Here is a 23,051-nt window from a genome sequence, read left to right on the forward strand (position 1 = left end):
CCTTGAAAGTTTGGACAGCATTTAAGTTAATGGAGACATTGACAGAACCTTACACTAAAGGTAATGTGAAAAGGGGGCGTGGTCAACTTCTGTGATTTCTTATTTACTTTCGTCGAGGCGTTTTTTTTTCAGCACCATAACGATGACGAATCGCTAGAGAACTGAATGTGGTTTTCAGTATTTTCAGGGTTAACCACATTTAGTTCACATGTCTTTGGTTTTAATGAATAGTTGCTGAACACTGGTTGGACCTCTACGCTCTGAGCGTATCTTATGTACAAGGTTTTATTAATGTGATATTCTAATTTTTCATTTACTTATTTATTTTTCATTTAAAAGTTGTTTTGGATTCGTTTATGTTATAAATAAAACTATCCGCTTTTTTAAACAAAAGCACCAGCTGAGTTAACCTACCCTTTTTCTAAAAAACTACCTATTAGCAGTCGTTGCCAAGGAGACGTAACCACAACAAATATCCTAATCTCGTGCGAGCGGAAGGTTCCCAACGATAGGCAAGGTATGAAATGAATTCCATTTACATAAAACATTTAATAATGCGATAATCCTGGCTCGGGGCTCCGGTGGTATTTACCAGATAATTTACATTAAAATTAGTCTCTCTGTCTATAAAAGATATGTTCACTGCTTGTGGCTCATTCATGGCAGGGGTGGTCGAATTCGGGATGCTGGTCGATGCATTGTTACATAACAGTTTGAGCCCTTTTTCACATTAACAGGATAATCTATTTTACATCATAATCTGTCTTTTCAACCATAAAAAATGCATACAAGCCATCCAGAGCCTACCACGCTGAACCAACTGTAATGACAGGCTTAGACATGGGTGGAGATTGGTATAGGTATTGTTAGATATGCTTTACAGGATGATGTGCTAATTCTTCCTCAAAACTGCACATCAGGATCATGTCAAGTCACAAGCCACAGGACCCTGATCTTCAAGCCTCATGTGCAAACCCTGGCAACCCAGTGTTTTCCTGTATGATAAAACCAGCGTCTAACACATCTCAATTCTCATGGGCCAAACTTCAAAACTTCATGTATAGAACAACTTCAGGTGATTACGGAGCCATTCAACCTACACACGAATCCTCGCCTTGCACCTACCACCCCCTGTCTCAGAGGTTCTCAGAGGAACTTGGCATCTGTGGAATGTACCGAGACAACTCCTTCAACACCAGTCTGGATCGGAGCAGGGTTTATGACTGCCCTAATCTACAGAACACAATCTGACTAACACTGCCAATGGAAATAAAAATATTGACTGAGGCCTCTTCACCAATGCATATATGGTATTTCAAATGACTGGCATTTACCTTTAGCATCTGCTTAATAATAATAATAATAATAATAATAATAATAATAATAATAATACTATATATTAAACAAAACTTTTGGTTATGTCGTTTGTTTATTTGAACAAATAATGCATTTATAAAAAACCAACATACAGCAGTTTGATGGTGTAACACGGACTGATTCATTCTTTTAGGTCTGCTTGTAGTATTATATGTATCCACTTACAAACTCTGAGACCTTTCCATTTCCAACATAACACAGAACATTAGCAGCATCTTTGAGAACCACTCACATTTAGAATTCCAGCTCTTTCACAGTTCACTGAATGGGCTGAAGGTCGAGTTCACAGACACAGACTGGCAGGAACAAACTTTTATTATGCGTTGGAGATGGTCCCTTGAATGATTTCTCTAATTTTCTCCGTATCTGCTTGTAGACCTTGATTGTGAGGATCGATCTTCAAAGCTGCATTGTAGTCCTGAAGGCCTAATTACGAGCGTAGGAGTTAAGTGGAGATGTGTTTTCACATGACAGTTCAAGTCATGGCATTGTCTATTCAGTGATATTTAAGAGTCTATTATATTATTACTCATACTGTCATGAGATCCAGCAACAAATAAAACTTAAGTCTTAATTTCAAAGCATCATATTAAAATCTAAACCAATATATATACATATAGTATACTAATATACTATACTAATATTAGTATACTAATAGTACACTAATATATACTATACTAAGCCAATGTCATTGATGCACAAGACACTATTTGCTCATTTATTAATGATTAAATGAACACTTTGACAAGACCCTTGTTTACCTTAAAGCAGTTTAAATAATGTATTATACAAAACATGCATATTTCTAAAACAACCACTATACCCAGGGATGATTCCTCTTCAGTGCACAACACCAAATTAAAGGACCATTTGTCTCAAGGTGAACCAAGTCATTAAAGGACTTCATTGACCAGATCCACAAGCTTTAATCTATAAAATTGCTTTGCAACATGAGAACACCGAGTAGCTCTGGTGTTCAATGCACCATATGACTCCTGACAAAAGTACACTCTTGTGCATATTCAGAACATTGAACACTAAAGCAAAAAGAGAAAGTGAATGAGAAATGATCCTTCAGGCTCCATTTACTCACCCTCAACGTACAATTCCAGCTCACAGAAGGCTGTGCCTCTTCTAATGTGTGCTTTTAACCTGGCTCCTGCATTGTCATCGACTGCAGGGATAAACAGCTCCAGAGCCTTTAAAAACGTGTGTATGGTCTTACTTCTTGTTTTTAGTGTGTAGCCAACGTTACAGAAAAAAAAAAGGGAGTTTATTAAAAACCATTAGAACATGAATAATCACTGTCACCTGGGAGCTATCTTCAATAGCTTTGTGAAGATTTCTCAGTTTTAGATGACAGGCAGCTCGGTTGGAAAACAAACTGGGAATATTTCTGTTGAGTTTTATGGCTAGGTTGTAGGCGTTCACAGCAGCTTGGTAGTTCCCAGCCATAAAGAACTTACTGGAAGGAAATCAGAGGAGAAGCCGATCAGTATCTTGAACATTACATGATTGTAACGCATTGTTTTTGTTTGTTTGTTTGTTTGTTTGTTTGAACAACTTTTAATGTGAAAAACACAGTAACGTACTCTCCCTTCTCCTTCAGCCAATCAGGGTTTCTCTCTTCGTCCTTTAGGTCATCCAGCTCAGCCAGGTCAGTGTTCACTGAGCGTCTGGCCTCAGCCTGCTTTTGAAGCCACTGGTTTAAACATGAGTAAGAGGTTACGTCTGACTTTGTCCCACTTTATTTGCATAGTGGAAGTATTTTTGTTGTATTGATCAGTGTTCATTCCATCCTAACTATTAGCACTGCTTCTTCTCACACACTCTTCTAGCCCTGGTTCGTTAGCACTGTTTCTCCCTGTATCTATCTGTAGTTTACTTTCTTAGCTCGTTCAGCTCTTCTTATACTTGTATCTGGTCTAATACTGAACTTAACGGGAGCACCTATGTCACACAAAGCTCCTTAATGGCCACTGGCTTGCTTGGTTTGTATTCTGCCTGTCTTGGACGTCGCTTTGAATAAAAGCGTCCGCTAAATGAATACATGTAAACATAAATGTAAATGTGACTTTGTAAATCTGATTTTGGGACAGTTTTTAATTTGGCAGATAAAGCAATGAACAGCAGGCATACTTATACACTGGAGCCCGTGCGTCTGAAGACTGACAGGTTTTTTTTTTTACGGGTTTACATGGGGAACGGCTTACCTCCTCTTCCTCAGCAAGTCGTGATTCGCGCAAGGCTGTAGGAAACACCCGTGGAGTGAAACTTATTTTAATGCAGCCTGCAGACCTTGGAGCCGGAAGATCGAGCTGCTTTGGTTTCTTTGGCCCGGCTGTTTGATCTGTGAGGAACATACTGCAAATGTTCTAAAAAGTGTGTGTGAGTGTATTAGAAAGAACGTAAAAAAAACAACTAAAGAGATAAATCAAGCTCAGATTCAAATAACAGACTTACACTCTCAAGCTAACCGTAACCATCGCAAATATATTTGCTAAGCATTTAATGTAAAGTAATACATAATATTCTGATACAAGGTCCTGTGAAATCAGGCCCAGAAAGAAACACCAAAAAAATTACAAATCATACGGGTTTACAAGATACTACACACAACAGTCAGATTCTGAATTCATTTAGAAGACATTAGTGGGCTTACCAGAGTTAGCTAATGCAGTATTTTCCGAGGATCTGCTTACAGGAATATTGTCAGATTTCCTTTGCTTATGTGTTTCATTCGAATCATGTGTCGTGGCTGCCTGTGGTTCGTGCTTGGTCTCTTCTTCGCTGACCATCTGTGTCTGTCTCAGCTTCCAGGATTCCAGCTCTGCACAGGCGTTTGCACACTCTTCCTCTTTAATTCTCTGAATTTTTGCCCTCTCCTCTGCCTCAAGCTAGAAATACACAGCACCAGCGAAACAGCCCTTGCTTCAGTTGTGAGGAGAATGTATTTACATAATATATCCAAAAGTATTAATTGTATTACCTTCATCATTGTCTCCAGGGCATATTTTTTCTCTTCTTGCTTCTTCGTAGCTTTGGCTTTTGATATCGCCTCGGCTTTTTCATGAGCTTTGAGAATAGCTCTTTCTCGAATCTCTCTTTGCTTGTCTTTATCATCTGCAAATAAAACATCAGTCACTTATAAATGTGGAACGCTTTAGACATTTTTTGCTATTATGTATCAACGGAACTTTCCCTACCGTGATTTCTAAAAAGTTGCTCCCAAATTTCAAATCTCTTCTTCTGCAGTGTAAAAACGGCGGTACCGTTTCCGATTTTTGCAACGCTCCTGTCATCATCTACTGGTTCATACAAGAAAACTTCAAACAAAAAAGGTGGAAAGTTCACCTGGTAGATAAATTACACAGAAAACATTTATTTCAAGCGAATCTTCACAATATTCACTAAAAATAAAATTAAAGTATCGCCAGGTGAAAGTTAGGCCAAGAGTAACCATACTGCCTTAAAAGTAGTATCTTAAAATACCTTTAGATACTCATCAGAAGAAAATATATCAACGTTTCCTGACTTAATCCCCTTTAAAGGAATACTAATGTACACTGTGGATTCCGTCTGTGTCCATGTGTAATCCTTGACAAATAACGGCATTTCAGTGACACTTTGTAAAATAAAGGCTGACGTTCAGTTTGCTGAGAACAAATTGTTTGGTTGCTACCACGCTGTAGTGGTTGCTGGGGGGAGGACTTACTAAATGTTTCCGCAAAAGTACGACCTCATTTCCTGTTCAAAGCAAACGGGGTTTTAAAGGGCCACGTCACCCTTTCAAAATGTATTCCTTTATCTTGTCTTGAGATCCTCTAGAAAGTACTCAATACGTTTTCAGACAATCTAAGTAGGTTATATGTTTTTTTCAAAGTGTTTGAAATATTCTGGGAGGCTGAAGCAACACCATGGGAAAATGATGTCTGTATATCAACAGACAGCAAAACAAGTTGGCGGAAAAATTCCCTCTACAGCCACCTACGCTAGTGGATGCAATAAAATCTACAGACATGACCAACTATTCAATAATTAGGTTTTATTCCCTCCTTTTAAGACACTTGACCAACACATTTGACAAAGGTCCATTCATTATGGTTATTACTTATATAACAGAACAATAAAACATTTACTGATTACAAACCAACTCAGCTCAAACCTGTTTTTTTTTTTTAAACAATAAGGTGGTACAGTTTGTAATCTTATGATGCTTTGACAATGCATACACTTTATGACTTTTTTTGTATGATGAATACCTTTGTTTATTTGGATGTACTTTGTACTCTAGCTATAAATTCAGTGTCTTGCTTGGTATCGGATATGTTGTACACTACACAAAAAAGAACAAAACCCTTTTTTTGTTTTTTTTTCTTTCTTTTTTTACACACTGGCATAAAGTATAAGTGGGCAATGCCTTTTATTAAACATGTCAAACCATCAAGCGCATTTAAGGCATCTGGTGTGAACAGTCATCTAACGTGGCAGACACACATCATAACAGTGGACTTCAAAAGACAATTTGAGATAGGGCAGAATACTGGTAAGCAAAATGCATTATGATTATTACAGAGTTCAGCAAAGGAATGTAGGGTCGAGGATGCCTAAAAATCAAGGGGAAACAAGATTTCCTAGATTTCCATGCACCTTTAAAACCAGCTCACCAAACATTAAAGAAAAAATATTATGAAGATCATGTCATTTTACTTCTGGCTAGTTATTTAACTGTCACGTTTAACGTAAATATATAGACCAGGTATGAAGTAGAATGTATTTTATCCGACGTAGATGAATATAAAAACATTCTTTGGGGAGGACGAACAGCAAGACTGGCTGTGTAATTCTACCACAATATTATTAGCAGACTTTAGCACATTCTAACTTTTTGTTCCATTTCAAATCACACATTTTTGGACACGTAACTGATAGAAAACAGAGTCTACATTCACAACGCCACGCTGCTTACAGAAAAAATTTTGATGACAAAGTGGATAGATATCTGTTGCAACATTAAAACAAATTTGGAACAATATTCATTTTAGCTACATCATACATTAACAGTACACAACGGAAACATGGGGGCAAAAAAAAAAATCCTTATTTCCACATCATTTGATCTTTTTTTTCCCAAGCCTTTTTCCACAATCACCTAAAGCAAGCTCTAGTCCCAAAGACTTCATAGGATAATTATAAAGTAGGTGCAATGTTATCAGAAAAAAAACTTAAAGCACATCAGTAACCTTGAGATGACACAAATACAGGATACAAATCAAATGAACTGATTTATAAATTCATCAAATCGATTCATTTCATGAAAATTCAACAGCGGGGTACATTCTTAACAAACATCAAAGAATAGCAGTCATTTCATCTTGTGCAATATTTAAAATTGATTTCTACAAGCCACCACTTCCTAAAACGCTTCCCTAAAAAAAAAAAAAAAAAAAAAGCTGAGAGATACAGTAACAAAATGAGAAAATAAATGAATAATAATTATACTGTAGTACTCTGTGTTTTTATTCTCTGATCAGCCTGGCTTCTGATTCTCCAGATTACGCCGTTCCGTATCCTGCTCATAAATGATCCTGTGGAATACTTCATTGCGCACTGTTTCAGGGGAATATCCATGAAAAGGTCACTAGGGAAATCATGACAAAGCAAAGTGCATGGACAGCACGGTAAGTTATATTTGTCACTACAACTATACTGCATGCTGGTATATTTATATATGTATACATATATATATATATTTATATTTATTTATATTATCTATATTCGTACATCCACACAAGTAATGCTAATAGGGAACGGTTCAAATAATATGCTACATTCTACAAAATGTAAGAACTACATTCAATGTCAAACACTAACAGTAGAAGAACTGGCAGGTTATATCTGTTCTGTTTTTCATTTCTTTTTTTTTTTTTCTTTCTTTCTTTTTCAAACAGGAAACCCACTTCTGGTTGTCCTTGTGTACTGATTTAATAAGGCTTTGGACAACTTCTTGTGCTGACTTAAACTACAGCAGTGGGAGCACCATTGTAAAACTGCTTCATAGGTATTGCTGTAATTATTCAGAATAAAATGTAGCTTTTCCCTATTATACACAATACCTATGCCCAACAAAATGATGAGAAAAATGCTTGTCATGTGTTTTTTTCTTTGTTTGTTTGTTTTTAAGAATTTGTATAAATGAAGTCCCCAGATACTAAGCACAAAATCTTGATGTGCCCAGAAGGCAACAGGGAAGACTATTGAAAACCTCAAAATAACACTAATACAAGACCAAATTCAAATTTTTTATATATATATTAATATGACTTTTTGTTCGTTCTCTGCCCTGTGGAAGAAGGCAAGACACAAGGGAAGACACTTCAGAGGATGCTACTTCAATAAAATAATAATAATAAAAAAACAAACAAACTACAAAACAGGCATGGGACCAGACCACAAATATCTGTATATTTATACCTCTTCACAATGCAAATTTCATAAGGTAAGAAAAGTATCCAGAACGGAAACGGATGATTTCGAAAACACGTCCGTTTCCTGAGAGAGAGAGAGATAGAGGCCACGTAACTCATGATTGTCCCTCACTGTTGACTATGGCCAGACCGGGCGTCTCCCTCATTTTTAACAGCTGGGCTCCTTTCTCCTCCATGCAGGTGTCACAGCCCCACACCGCAGAAGCCTCCGCAGTCAACAGGTTATATGCCGTTTCAGTCATTCCTGTGCAGACCCTGTGAAACCATTTCTGACACGAAGCCTCGCACAGGATGGCCTCCTGGTCGTCGTTCACTTCGTTAAGGCAGATGCCACAGGGGTACACGGGCTCCGTAGACGAACTGCTCAGCCGGTGAGGGTGCGCGGGAGCTTTAGTCTGGCCCGCCCCGCCGGCACCGCCGCTGCTGCTGCTCCTTCTGTTTCTCTCTGACGTAGGAGTCTCCACGGGAGCGTTGGACTGGGGAGACTTCTTCAGAGATTCGTTATTTTGATGAATAATTCCGTTGAGCTTTTCCAAGCCTCCCTCCAGAGCCCCCGGCCCGCCGCGGCTCTTCGCCTTCAGCTCCGCCGCGTTGTCCGAACACGTGTTCTCCTCGGAGCTCCGGCTCTGTTTGCGCGGGGATTCGCACTGGCTAGCGTTTTTACTCGACGTTTCGCTGGAGTCTTGTTTGTGTATCGGCGTGGTGGACTGGGAGAAGTTGTTCTGTTGCTGTGGCTGTTGTTGTTGTTGTTGTTGTTGTGGGAGCCCAGGGCTCATATCCATGCAGGGCTTGGGCGGCGGATTCCCGCCTACGTTCCCTTCCGGTCCGAAACCGGGGCCCGCGTCGGGACCGGCGATTTGGTTCACGTTGAGAGGAGGCATTTGATTTAAGTTGTCTCCCGAACCTGGTCTGAGGGGTTGATTCGAAGGAAACGGCATGTTACTGTTATTATTAAACATTGGCTGATTTCCATAATTGGGGTTGTCAAGGTGCCCATAGTTAAACCCTGGGGGTCGATTGAATCCCATGCCCACTGGGTTCTGAACAAACGGATGGGGCTGGTTGCGCATCTGATAGGCGCCCCCGTACGGAGAGGGCATCCTGCTAGGCACGTGGGGGGCCATCCTGTGAGCACCATAGCCACCAAACCCCGGATAATGAGAATGGCCGAAGTAAGGGTTACCAGAGGTCAGAGGCTTGTATGATGGCACATTGTAGCTGTCATCAAAAGGATTGGCGGCCACTAAGTGATCAGCACTTGGGTTTGGGGGAGGGGCATACTCTGACAGAGGTGCATGAGGGGGAGCCTACAAAGAGAAAAGAAAAAAAAAAACTGAGCGAGAACAATAACAATATGGAGTCAATTGTACAAAAGCAACGAAGAGGTTTAAAACTGACCGGTTGATGACACTGAAATATGACTGCACAACATGATTAAATATGGTTTCTTACCCTCTGATTTAACTGCTTCTGTCTGAGGTCAAATAGTTCATTAACATGGATTAAAACAATGAAGGTGATCTGTCAGGTGAGGGAACAAGTTTGTTTTGGATTGAAAAGTGTAAAAAGAGTAGCAACAGGAACTTGTTCTGACAATCAATAACTACCTGTGTACTTGACTTCCGTTTTTTCTTATCTGGGCTCCCGAGTAACAAGCCTGGCCCACCTAAACCATCAAGGCCACCGTCCCCACCTGGAAAATCCAAGTCTATTAATGACAATAGCTCTTCACTCTAAATGCACTCGAATTTTATCCGTTAGGTTTAACCGCGATTCGAGATATGTTAGCGACTGTGGCAAGCCCCTTTTCACGCATAACCGTTGCAAACAAAAAAAAAAAACTCCCTCTCTTACAAAATAAATAAATAGTTAGGGAGAGAGGGACTACTGTCTCCATATGCAGAAGTGTAAAGTCTACAGTACTAGTGAAATGCCGATAAATTAAGTCAGGAAAGCCTTTGGAAGAAATGTGAAGTCTAGCCGGTGAAACAGAATGGCTTACACCGTTCATGAAATGCTATTTCAAAATAATATCATACACTTTGAAATTCTTTCGTACAATAAACACTACAAATGTTACTTATTAGCATACCATCGGCGGAGTAGTCTACCAACAAAGTCTACTCCACATGTACGATAACAAAAACATATATACACTCCAAAGCACTTTTTGATCACTATCGACAGCTGTCCTAACAACTGTAAAACTTCATGGCAGTGTCGAATACATCTCGATATAGTTTGCACCCGTTTATACTGGCAGTTAAGTTTGACCGAAATGACTACTGGCACTCATTTTGACACTGTACTCGAACATGGCACCGACTTTGGAGTTTCATTCAATTCTTCAAAGGCCTTGAGGTAGGCCGACAAGCTCCTTCACATCCGTAATTATGGTTGAGACTTGAGTGCAGCGTATCATGCCCCCGCAGACAGTAACGCACAAGCGACCAAAAATACTGCATTCGAACGTTACCTCTGTTTCTTTTAAGAGAGAAGGTATCTTTATCCTGTTCTGTTGACATTACAGGATCCCCCACATGACTCGAATTGATAAAACGAACAAAATTATTTCACTTTGACGTTTGAAATACTGACTGTAGACAAGTCGTCTTCCCCCTTAGCAGCAATCACAGCTATCTCTGTATAACTGGGAAAGCTGCAATCGCTCTCAAAGTTTGGGAGGAGCGGGCGAATATAACTTCTCGAAACATAGTAGTAAGGAGGAGGAAATACGAAAATAACAAATGACTGCGATGTACTTTTCGTCAATCCATGCTGCAACTTCGCGAAAACCACGAATTAAGATAGATTTCAAAAACTAGACAGATTATGTGACAGCACAGATACCCCTCTACATTAGCATGTGAGTGTCTGAACCTCTGCGTTTGATGTGGTGCCGCTCAGACCGTATGATGAACCGCTGATGTAACATTGCGACTGGGAGCAGCTAATGATAACTGACACCTTGTCGGACGACAATGATTCATTTCATAACATATGCATCTGCTAGGCACGGTGGCTAATTTATGCCGGTATTGAAGAATACTGTAATTGTCAATTACATTGTCCAGTTTATTTGGATTGCGTGATTAGCTCCTTGCATACAGAGACACGGAACTACGATCAGCCATCAAAACCCTTTTTAATCTTACCCTTTGTGAGCGAAATGGTTGTTACTGATCTGACGTTAGCCGTCTAACTTGTTTGGCCATTTCTTTGATAGTATGACCTTAAGAAATATGGAGGGAAAAGTAAACAAGCCGTTGTTTGACATGTTTGAATCAGAGCTGTATAAAGGCTTCGGGAAAGAAATAGATTTAGGGTAGATTTAATAGATTTGTCACGGTTATTAATTTAATTCACTGTACTGAAAAGAATTGGAAGAAATAAAATGAAAGGAAACATTTCATGAAATCTGCAATCGAGAATTTCTAACATTTTGTTAGATATGCTAGAAAGGGGTTTTTTTTTGTATTTTTAATTGTACATGAAGATCATCTCTGTTTGTATGATACATGGGATATGAAAATAAACCAATTCTAATATTATTCACGTAACAATCAACTCATCACGGCTCAGACATATTTGGTGAGTTGATCTGTAACCGTCAGCAAATGAATTCTGCTCTGTTCATAAAATAGGTATTGTCCAGCTTTTTCGGTTCTGAAAATATCTGCCTTAGCCATGCTGTCTGAAAATAACCCAACTGAACTATTAACTGTAACGTTTTTTTTTTTTTTTTTTACTGCAAGTCTTTTTTTACTGCAGTTATCAGAGACTCAGTCACTTGGTTAACTTAGACCAACACCTTATTAAGTGCCAGGCCTATATGTGAAGTCATCTCTTCCCACAATGAGGAGAAACAAACTCAGACTAAGGTTTCTACAATGAGGAGAACCAAACTCAGACTAAGGTTTCTATCTGGATCTCCACCCTGTGAATGTAGTCAGGATGAACATAGAAGCAGTACAAGTCAACTGAACAGAACGAAGAAACTGAAAATGGCAGAATTAAAACGTTTGAAAGCTCCGTTTACCAACGATGTAATCAGACCACCCTCTGGCCTGTCTCCTCTGCCCAGTTTCAAACAGTCTTTCATGAAGCCTCCTGGCCTCCAATGAGTTGACCCTAAAGCCTGGCCTGAAACTCTGAGGCTCATTAATGATGGCTTTGAAACCGGTGAGCACTGACAAAAACAAAGAAGCATCCCATGTAGATAGCTGTTACAACATCTACAAATTGACACACTGTGACTTTTTAACATTTTTCATTTTTTTTATTTCAACTGGCAATCAATCATTCTAATCGATTAACGTTAAAATCATATTTTTTTTTTTGGCTTTTAATTAGATGAATATAACACTTTTCTGGCATAAGATGTATTGTCACTTGCCTAAAATAGTTAAAAAAAAAAAAAAAAACTGACAATGAATGTAATTCAAAAGGAGTGAAAGAAAAATAGATAACAAAACATTGATAAGTAAAACAGTAATTACAAAAGATACATTCAGTTCAGGGCTTGTTCCTGCACGTACTGTCGCCAGACAGAGGCAGCTATGGGTTCCCCTGAGTACAGCTTTGTATGACCCATAGCTGTCCAGCGACGGCAGCTGCAGGTACCGAAACCCTTACTGGACACAGTGGCGCTAGAAGTAGAGTTAGCCCCGCCCATTAGAAAACCAAAGTTTGCTGAGCCATCTACTTCATCCCTTTAAACAATAAGGACCAGAAAAACAAAAACATTTTTAAAAATAACAAACAAAAAAGTGAAAATAACAACTATTACTGAAAATTCAGAGGCATATAAAGTTAATCCTGCATCACCGTTTCTGCACACCGTGTAACACTAGGTTTTGTAGATACTACAACTTCACAGTGTTTGCTGGGTTTATAGCTCTAATGTCAGCTGGTGGAATGACTATGGGAAATGGGCAAATGTATCTCTGTGTAGTGTAGTAAAATTGTACATTTTAAATCAAGACTGAATAAATATATTTTCTCTCTGTATTTTCTTTCATTTTCATGTGCTCAATCAAACATGGGGGTCTTTGTAATTGTGAAGTTATGAGAGCTTAGCAGTGGATCGTACACAATATGCAGAAAATTAAAACGAAACATTAAAAAAAGCAAAAACAAACTGAAATTCCATATACAATATGAATTCTAACAGTTTAACACAGCTTTCCAGATTAACACTTCTCCACAACACTGAGGTGAATCACACTGTTTCCAAACATCAATGTTTTAGGCATCTCTGAACAAAACAAACAATAACAAATTCAGTCAGATCCTTTCTTAAAAAAAAAAAAAAAAAAAAAATTGAAATAAACGACAACATAAATTTCTCCTCCAGTGAGAAAAGGTTTTTAAAAAATCTGCCACTTTAATATCAATTGTCTTTGGTTCTCATGAGGGAGAAAATAAAACATTCACAAAAGCACTAGCATTTACTTTTGGTTTTCAGACATCATTTTGTAAAGAAGTCACTGAACCCTAAACATGGATATAGGTTTTTAAACAAGTTTGGAAATGCCAAAAAAAAAAAAAAAAATTAAAATCGCCAAATCATGCACAAATATAAGGCTACATTAGAGTTGCTTAAATGTGCAACGGTGACTCTATTCTTTGGTTTACATTGTTTGCTTTAAAAGAAAAAGTAAGGCTGATTGTGTCACTTTGATTCAGGCAGTTTTCAGGTCACCCATGACCCACTGGTTTCCCGCTGATTGAAGAGAATTTTTTCCTTGCAACACAGGATGCTGATGAGTATATATTTATATTTTTCATATATATATATATATTTCTTAAACATATATCTCTGTTTATATCATTTTTCACCTAGATTACAAATGCATCCAACCGCGCTAGAAAGAAAATCTCCTGAGGGAAACCAATAACGGAGCTACTTGGTTAGCGTGCGGTGAAATCGACTACTTTTTTGATTCCTATCGTCCTACGTGCTGGGAGCACTTTGTGAGAGGTTGCCCGCGTCTCGACTCAGACTGGTTACAGAGCGGGTGAGGGTGGCACAAGCGTGCAAGGCAAAACAAAAGCAGCATCTCAGCTGAGCCAGAAGATTCCAGAGTCTTTGGTCTAGTTTGAGGAAAAGCCTCGTCATCCTGTCATCTCAAGGACCAGCGAAAAAAAAAAGATTGAAAACTAAATGAAGGAGCATACAATTTCTTTGGATGATAGCATTTTTTTTTGGTCACCGTTGCACATGAGTTGTTCACCTAGAAACCAAATCTAATCTGAAAGACAAGTGCTAAACTCTTGTATCTATTCTGCAATCGTATCAACTATTCAAAGAACAAAAACTAACTAGAATGTGTACTCAGTAGCACAAATTCGTCGACAAAAATATATATATCTTTGGAGGTAGAAGGGTTTTTTTTTTTTTGGTATTCGCTCCATTCCTCACTTTCATTTCATTGATTCAATTCTTTTGGCTTTCGCAACAATCATACCTCACTCCTCTCACATCCCTGTGTGCTAAAGAGAATCATATCAGATTAACCAGACAATACAATATTTTTATCTCTGTCTCTGCCATCTGAAGACCTCTTCTCACACTAAGGCCATTTATAAAGCTTTTAAGGTTCGCTGTATGACGCATCAATACGAGCATTTTTTTGATAGGTCCTCAAACAAAAGAATGAACAAAAAAAATGAATGAAATTAACTCAGAACTCAAAATCTACCCTAACACAGACACGTTAACTCCTGCGCCTCCTAAGTTGTTGTTTTGTTTTTTTTTCCACCTCTGAAGAGGGTATCTGGAGTCTCTGAACCAGCACTGGCACAAAATTCTACAGAAACATTCAGAATACGTCCATGGCAACCGCTGTACAGACGAACAGCTAAGCACACACAAGATACCCTGTCAATCAACCATGTAACATCGCACTTTACATGGCTTTTCAAATGTACTTAACCTTGTTCCCTGAGCTTAGGAAAAATCAAAACACAATGATACAAACAGAGCTTTAAAATGAGGTAGTATGAAAGAGAGACTGTAAGGGCACAAGTACACAAACAAATATCTGACTTTCTTTAGTTTTTTTTTGTTTTGTTTTGTTTTTTTTTGGTGTGTATTTTTGGTGAAAATTAAATTCTGCAGTCAAATGTTCTGTCGAAAGCTGAAGACTTGCGTAACCTGGGGCGTATACTGTGATACTGAGAGAGAACAAAAAAAAACAAAAACAACTAAAGACAAGTCAAAGACCCTGTGCCCTTATAACCTCAAACTTCGAGACGAAAACAATACAAACAAAACAAACTAAACTAAACAAATGGAAAAAACGAATATGAACAAACATACGACAACTCTAATCTAACAGGAGCAAATTATTGCTATCAGGAAGTATCATCTGTCATGTCAATGAGAAGACACATTACATAACTTATGTATAAGTAGCTATTAAATATAGAGTAGGAGTCTTCCAGCAGGCAGACTGAGGTAGATTATAAGCAAAGAGAGGTCAGCTCTCCTCTTTTTGCTCCAGTGATAAACTCTCTTAAATAACTCGTCAGAAAAAAAAGCGTAACAGTCACATTTCACATTTTTCTGATAATCTTTTTGAAACATTCACGGTGGGTGAGATTTTCGTTTTTGAACACACAATCACGCATGTGCACACACGCACGTACACACACACACACCCACACACACACACACGCACACAGAATTAAAACGTAAGGAATTGAAAAGAAAAAAAAAAGAGATCACATTCATTAGAAGAGGGCGCTGAAAGAACGTCTTCAGAGAGAAGAGCTTGTTGTTTCAGAGCCACTCCAGACAGCCTTCCGACTCATAGTCCACTGGAGCAGGAAGGCTTGGGGGGGGGGGGGGGGGGGGGGGGGGGGTTGTGGGGTCAGTATGGAAGAGCTAGAGAGGGGGGAGGAGAAGCCTGGACCTCCTCACAGGCCTGCTGTCACTGCAGCTCCTGTTGTTGACCGGGCTCGAGCGCGACCCGTCCGATCTCGACCGCGGGGTGGGCGTGACGGGCGGGGCTCTCCTCCACGCCCTCGCCGTCCTCGGCCCCCAGGGACGCGGGGCGGCTGCCCGGGCCGGAGGGCGGGCCGGTCGCCTCCGTCTCGTCGTGAGAGTACCGACCCGAGTCGCCCGTCTCGTGGCTGCCCTCGCTGGTGTGCGAGCCCTCCGAGTCGCCGGGCGTCTCGAACAGGATGTGAGTAGAATCCGGCTGGAGGGCGGAGGGCGGCGACTCGTCTTTATAGCGCAACAACGCGGCGCCTGGCTGACAGGAGCACGTGCTATGGTCCCTCTTCCCAACCTGAACATCACGGCGGACAGACGTGAGAGAGAATGGGTTTGACCAAGAAAACACAGTCAACGCATTAAATCTAAAAAAAAAATACGTTAAATGTTTTCAGGAATGATGAGCAAGCTGCGTTCATGCTTGTTTATGCGCTCTGTACTACCTGGCCTCTCTGTTTGTCTTCCTTATTGAAGAAAAGCCATTTCTTTTTAGCCTTCTTGTTAGTCGTAGGCTTGACTGGGCCATAGCTGTTAATGATTAGATCTGTTCCACCCTATAACATAAAAAAAAAATATGGATGAGAATGACAAAGGGTTAACACTTCTACTTTTCTATGATGCAAAAATAGAGAGAAGTGACAAATTTACCTTTGCATCGATGAAGTGTTCTCCTCTCATCATGGGAACCATGACTTCAGCATTCTCCGCTTGATTTTCATTGGTCAGGTGGACAGTTGTGGGAGGAGCCTGATCCCCTCCTTGCCTGACAGTTTTAGTTGTACAGGATTTCCTGTGTCAAATCAAATCAAATCAAATCAAATCAAATGGAACTGTATCCAAAAGGTACATTTACTAAACAACACGTAACTCTAACATTATATCCTTTAGGACCCTCTGGTTTCCGAGGAGCCAAAGTGTGTTTAAAGCCTGTCAGCAAACTAAAACTGTGTCGAGAAATACGAGAAGGCTCACCTGGCTTTGCCCCTGCAGATGAGGACCAAGGCACAGATGATGATGCAGGTTAAGGCGATGCACACCCCCACGATGATGCCACTCATTGACCTCTGATCCAGGTGGTAAAACCCATCAGAGAACACTGCAAGACAAAAACAGTCAGAAATCCTCCAGCGTCAGAGACAAATCCCCTTTGCAAGAGGTTACATTCAAATCAGCTGGCTCGGATTACACTGTTAATAATGCAGCAGAAACTTAAGCAACCCGAAGGCTTAAGGTCAAGGTATTGAGTTTAGGTTTGGCCAAGCACACCTGGAGCAGTCACGACACATCTACAATGCTAACTGATGCATAAGCAAAGCATCCTTCTAATGACGACACAGGCCGTACACTAGGGGGCGCTGTAACGATGAAAAAGATGGGGAAAAAAAGGTTTTTCAAACCGACCTGTGGCGCGAGCAGAGCTGTGCGAGGGGCCGGAACGTCGGTCTGACGACCCACCGGTGCGCACCGCCAGTTCCACCACGGTCGAGAACGGGCCGTCTCCCATTTCGTTGGAGGCCGACACCTTGACAAGGTAGATGTTTCCGGGCTGTAGATTCTCCAGCAGGGCCATGGTGATGCTCCCTGAAATCGAAACCCAGAGCTTAATCACTGCTCCTAAACGCCAAGACAGGGCTCACTTTAAAACAGTTTACTTGCCTCGGTGATTATCAACCTACAAGCATACAAGCAAAAATGATTCCTACTCTCACACACTCAGTGCTGGAGGGAGGCTTATTTGACACCTCCACCCATCCAACACTTCTCCTAATCCGTCAGAAGCAGAGAGTTACGACAGGGGTGAGTAAAACAGACTCGGAGCAGAGGAGGTGCCGTTTTGGAAGCAGGAGAAGGTAGGGTCAAAGGTTAGAGGCTGTACCCATTTCTATTCTGCCATACCACCCAGTTCCTGGCTTTACCGCTGCCAGGAGTCATAACTGTCGAAGGCACGGGCGTGATTTACAGAGAAGGGAGGCCAGAGCCAAGCAGGAGGGTTTTGTGAGCACTCTAACATTTGACCTCCTCTATGGTGGCTTAGGAGTAATGCCTCAAATGCCTTACATTTTCAGAAGTCATCTGCTATCAATTACAAAACACACACACATACACACACACTCAAACACACACACACAAACACACACACACACACTCAAACACATACACACACATACACACACACACAGACACACGCACACACACACACACACACACACACACAGAGCTCTAGGGGTGTGAGACTGGCAGCAGCCTGGCATTTGCTGTACGTGCTGTTGTTTGTTACCTGCAGTTCTGAAAGTCACTCAAACTATTTCAAGAATCACTACTTTTTTTTTTAACTTGCACACTGATGAAGTGAGGTTGGTGTAATACCGTATCCTGTCACCGTACTCACGAGTGTTCCAAGGTGCGTGCTGTAAATATAAAACTGGGCTTTGAAAGTGATATATGATTTTTCTTAGATTTGTGGTTTACAGCATTTCTGTTTGATCTCAAATCAAGAATAGAATTTTCTGCCCTTCATTGGAGAGCCTCTGAGACAAAAGGAACATCAGGCCTAGAGTACAATACTTTTTAACGTCTCGGTGGTCTACGCATAAAGGGGAAAGACAATGGATGAATGATGAATACAGACTGGGTTTGGAGGATGAAATTGGATATTGATTTCCAATGAGCAGAGGAGGGGGGGTGGGGGGCAGGGCAGGTGTAAGGAGTGTTCCCTGTGGACATTTAATGGCACTCCCATCCCTCACATTCACTCTTTCCTCTCTCTCACTCTCACTCTGTCTCTCTCTCTCTCCTCCTCTCTCTCTCTCTCACTCTCTGTCTCTCTCTCTGTCTCTCTCTCTCTCACTCTCTCTGTCTCTCTCCTTCTCTCTCTCTCTCTTTCTCTCTCTCTGTCTCTCTCTCTCTCTCTGTCTCTCTCTCTCTCTCTCTTTCTCACTCACCTTCCCTGTGAAGCACCTGCCACTCCCCGGCCACCCAGGCCTTGCGTGAGGCGTACAGGATTGTGTAGCGAGTCACTGCCACATTGGGCTCATCTGGAAGTTTCCACGACACCAATGCTGTGTCATGCTCAATCAGGGTCACTTTCACTCCAGACGGTGGCTGGGTAGGAGCTGGTGAAAAACAAGAGAGAGGTGTCTATCAGTATCAGACAGGACAAATGCACCAAGACAACACAACACAGCACAGCACAACACAGCACAGCACAGCACAGCACAGCACAGCACAGCACAACACAACATAGCACAGCACAGCATAACACAGCACAGCACAGCACAACACAACAAAACACAACACAGCGCAACACAACGCAACACAGTAGAATAGAATAGAACAGAGTGCAATACAACACAGGGCAACCGTATGAACAAATTCAAGTAACCTGCAAGTGAATTTCAGGAACTATATGTGTTTGTCTCGCTTCAACAAACATGCTTGTGTCTTACAAATGGTTAAGCCGATAAGTTGACAGGAAATGAGGCTCTGTCTTCATTGTCAAGGACTCGAAACACATTTATATCCCTTTCACATGAGAATGTACAAAAGTGACATTAAACTCTAAGCACACAGAACGATCAGGAGAGAGCAATCAGTTCACGCACTGTGGCACTTCATTCGTTCTCTCTCTCTCTCCCTCTCTCTCTCTCTCTCATTTCAGCAGCAGACACCCAGGAGAGAGGAGGAAGTGAAACTCATTGTCAGACCCCTGTGAAGTGGCAGCTTTTCAAATCCGAGTTGTTGGCAGCGTTTAATGAGTACGTGTCTGAGTGCAACCAAACCCAAATTAACAACCATCAGAGAGAGAGGGAGAGCGAGAGCGAAAGAGAGACAGAGAGAGAGAGAGACAGAGGAGAGAGAGAGAGAGAGAGAGAGAGAGAGAGAGCAAACATCTCTCTCCAGTTGTTTCTTATCCTAAATGCTAAACATATCCTAAACACACACTCACAGTAGCTGTTTCTGGAATAGGGTAAAGTTTATGTGTAGCAGTGTGCTTGTCAGACAATCTGTCATCACACGGCAGAGTGATTACATAACAGACACTGAGACAGCTCCTTCAAACCGGAAGGTGAAACTAAACGGAAATAACACTTAAAATTAGAATACATCCCCTCAGGTCAGCAGCTATTACTGAAGTGTCTTTGTTCATATTCTCCAAGGAAAAGACACTGGGTAATTTAACAGGGGTGACAATGGGCCATCACAGAAATGAGAGAGTTACTGCATTAAGCTGATTCTGTCAAAACGAGACACAACTCAAGCCTGTAATATGGTATCTGTAATGCCCCCAACACGTGCTAAACTGTCAGTACTGTGTAACAGACAGGACACACCCTCCCCTGGGTAAAGAAGGCAAAACAGGATGGACAGAAAGTGACAGAAACACCCAGGGCTTGCCATGTTAACAGGAAAGACGCCCAGATTTACACAAGCTCTGACTGCGAGCACCTGTTTAAAGCCAGCACCGTGGTTAGTAAACAGTCTGAAATAGGTGCATTTTCCAGTAACTGTCTGTGTCACAGTTCTGCAAAACGCACCGTTATTTTTAGCGAAGTGTATGCGTGTGCGTGCTCACCTTCGGGGAGAGTGGTCTGATATACAACTGGACTCCAGGGACTGGAGAGCTGGTCCACATGCAGGCGAACAGCAAACTCATAGCGGGTGTTGGGATCCAGGTCTTTTACTAGAAGACTCTGCTCAGACCTGTAAAAATTGAAGCCACAGCAGCAATGGAAACAATGTATTTATATCTACTGAGAGATTTATATTTTTATTTATATTTATAATTATATTTATATTTATATTTGTATTTATATTTATATTTATATTTGTATTTATATTTTTATTTGTATTTGTATTTGTATTTGTATTTGCATTTGTATTTGTATTTATTCCTGTTTTGAATTCATTGCCTGAGAAAGAATGACAGGAGTACTCACGTTTGCAGGTAAAGAACCAGAGAGGCGTTCTGGAGACCCACTGGGTTACAGCGGACGGTGTAGTTTACGGCAGCCTGGCCCGTGATGAAGGCCGGGCGGCCCCAGTGCAGGTGCACGGAGGACGAGCTGTTGGTCTGGGCGTAAACGTGATGAGGCGGCGGAGGCGGAGGGACTAGGCGATCGCGAACCGCTGAGACGCAAAACAAAAAACGTGTTTCTATTAGTTTGTACGCTCACATGAATAACAACGGTAAACATGACGTATACTGTGGGTTCAGCATTATTACACTGTAACGGAACAACATCTCTGTGATTACTAGATCTACAAAGACAACAGTTCATTACATTCTACTACGTGGCTTCACCATAGAGACATAATAATATGACAGCATCTATACGATTATTAGATGTACACAGACAACAATATACAACATTCTGTCCCGTGGTTTCACCACTTAGATCTTATAATGTAAAGCTTCGCTACGATTATTACATCTACAAGGACATCAAAAACCAGCACTCTAGTCTGCAGTTTCACCATTTCAACATTATACTGTAAAAGCATCTCTATGGTGACTACATCTATAGGCGCTTTCACACCGGAGGAACTTTTCCACAGTTCTTAGAACTGTTGGAGAAAGTACCCCCTTTTTCACGTGTTCGCACCGCAGGAACTTAGAACGATTATAGTTCAAAGAACGCCGTTTCGAGGGGCTTGGATAAAGAGTTTCTCCCACTTACAGACACACCCCGGAGTGCTCACAGTCTGGTCTGCTTGATAGCCTTCTCCCATAAAGTTGTAGGCAAGGAGCTTCACGTGATATTTCTTCCTCGGGTCTGTCGCGGGAGAACAGGGGAATGAGTCAGAAGGTCAGAAGAGCTCTTCGAATGTTCTCATTTCAAAGATCACAGCACAACTGGCATCTGAACATCTGATACATCGGCTATCCTATATGACATGTTACTGACGTGTCACTGGCCGTGAGTCAGCGGGGTATCTCCCTAATTCCGTAACGGTGAGTGTATCGATTGCGGGTGAGGTGCTGTGTGGAGCAGACGGGGTAGGGGGTGGGGGGGTTTGTGAGGTCACGGATAGGACAGAAGTGGGCGCTCTCTGACAGACGCAGAGTGCTGGGGAAGGAGTTTTGCCGGGTCTGATTGGACCCTGCCTGACTACCTGCCCCTCACCCAGGGCTGGTGCACCAGTTTAACGACGACCATTCATTCATCAGTGGTTCATCCATTCTCAGAGGAGAAAAAATGCACCCACATTCCCCACCCCCCCTCCCCCGCCCCTCAAGCAGCGAATGGCCGCTGGCTAGCGGTCGCTTCCCTTTCAGCACCATGACATGGATGGGGTGGGGGGGGGGTAAATCAGAGGACAATAGGCTCATGGGAAAAAGAGCAGGGGCCTTATAGGCTTCCCAGAGGTCACTGACCAGCATAACAATGATGAAAAACAAAACCCCCCCAAAGAGTAGATCTGCAAGTCAGGTCAACAAAATACTGACGAAATACTGACGACTTAAAGATATTTAGACTGAGGTTAAACTTCCCCAACATGATCTTCTTCCTCTCTTGTCCTCTGTGTGGAAATTAGTTCGGATAGCCAACATATGCAGAGATTTTACGACACGCTGGAGACAGTGGCCGTCGCATTACGAGTTTCCATTCGGGGTCGGTTCATTACCATTCTGTAAAAATGAGGGGACGCCAAGGGGGCCAAACTTTGGCGGGGTAAATTAAGGACAAAATGTCATCACACAAAGCAGACAAATAGTCACAGGGACCTTTACGCACCCTTCAGCTCGGTGTCTGTCAGATTAATGACTCGCCGTCGCCTAGGAATGTCTGAGCTCTTCAATATTTTCACAAATGTCACTCAGTGTTATTGTAGCACCATACGCGCCCCGGCTCTCTCATTGTACTGAATTCATATTTGCAGCTCCTCATAACTCCGTATTAACGGAGCTAATGACTGACAGTGTTAGACAGTTAACAGAATGTAATTTTAACACAGAATTTGGATGTGATGACAGACCAGAGAATTCTGGTCTGTCTCTCAGTGAATGGAGGCCTCTGATATGTTGTTGGTGGAGAGTTTCGAGGGGCTTGTACTATTCACAACGGCCACTAGATGGCAGTGTGAGAAACAAATATTCAGAGGAATAGACAGCAGCTCAGAATAGAACAATCAATGAGTGTTTTTTTTTTCAATGAAGTGTACATTAAGGCTTAATATCCCTC

The 23,051-nt window shown here is 41.3% G+C and overlaps 3 protein-coding genes across 3 annotated transcripts in view; all 3 read right to left on the minus strand.

Annotated features, from left to right (window-relative positions):
• Window positions 1–1,693: 1,693 nt before the first annotated feature.
• Window positions 1,694–4,992, minus strand: dnaaf4 (dynein axonemal assembly factor 4). The gene is made up of 9 exons (XM_030766846.1): window positions 4,870–4,992; window positions 4,584–4,731; window positions 4,367–4,500; window positions 4,040–4,274; window positions 3,591–3,727; window positions 2,970–3,079; window positions 2,689–2,842; window positions 2,471–2,576; window positions 1,694–1,803 (listed from the first exon to the last, which is right to left on the minus strand). Exons 1-9 carry the CDS (start codon window positions 4,990–4,992, stop codon window positions 1,694–1,696), a joined length of 1,257 nt encoding a protein of 418 aa, XP_030622706.1.
• Window positions 4,993–7,960: 2,968 nt separating this feature from the next.
• On the minus strand, window positions 7,961–10,417 carry pygo1 (pygopus family PHD finger 1). Its single transcript, XM_030766723.1, has 3 exons — window positions 10,342–10,417; window positions 9,473–9,558; window positions 7,961–9,172 (listed from the first exon to the last, which is right to left on the minus strand). Exons 1-3 carry the CDS (start codon window positions 10,388–10,390, stop codon window positions 7,961–7,963), a joined length of 1,347 nt encoding a protein of 448 aa, XP_030622583.1. The 5' UTR covers window positions 10,391–10,417.
• Window positions 10,418–15,802: 5,385 nt separating this feature from the next.
• Window positions 15,803–23,051, minus strand: part of prtga (protogenin homolog a (Gallus gallus)) — a 36,343-nt gene continuing 29,094 nt past the window's right edge. Inside the window, exons 11-19 of the mRNA XM_030794110.1 lie at window positions 21,546–21,641; window positions 20,805–20,994; window positions 20,441–20,568; window positions 18,810–18,980; window positions 17,269–17,448; window positions 16,840–16,963; window positions 16,516–16,657; window positions 16,299–16,421; window positions 15,803–16,153 (exon numbers count right to left, since the gene is read on the minus strand). Coding sequence (XP_030649970.1) covers window positions 15,803–16,153; window positions 16,299–16,421; window positions 16,516–16,657; window positions 16,840–16,963; window positions 17,269–17,448; window positions 18,810–18,980; window positions 20,441–20,568; window positions 20,805–20,994; window positions 21,546–21,641 — 1,505 coding nt within the window. The remainder of the gene's footprint in view (window positions 16,154–16,298; window positions 16,422–16,515; window positions 16,658–16,839; window positions 16,964–17,268; window positions 17,449–18,809; window positions 18,981–20,440; window positions 20,569–20,804; window positions 20,995–21,545; window positions 21,642–23,051) is intronic.

Source organism: Chanos chanos, chromosome 2, assembly GCF_902362185.1.
Source record: "Chanos chanos chromosome 2, fChaCha1.1, whole genome shotgun sequence".
Classification (NCBI taxonomy): domain Eukaryota; kingdom Metazoa; phylum Chordata; class Actinopteri; order Gonorynchiformes; family Chanidae; genus Chanos; species Chanos chanos.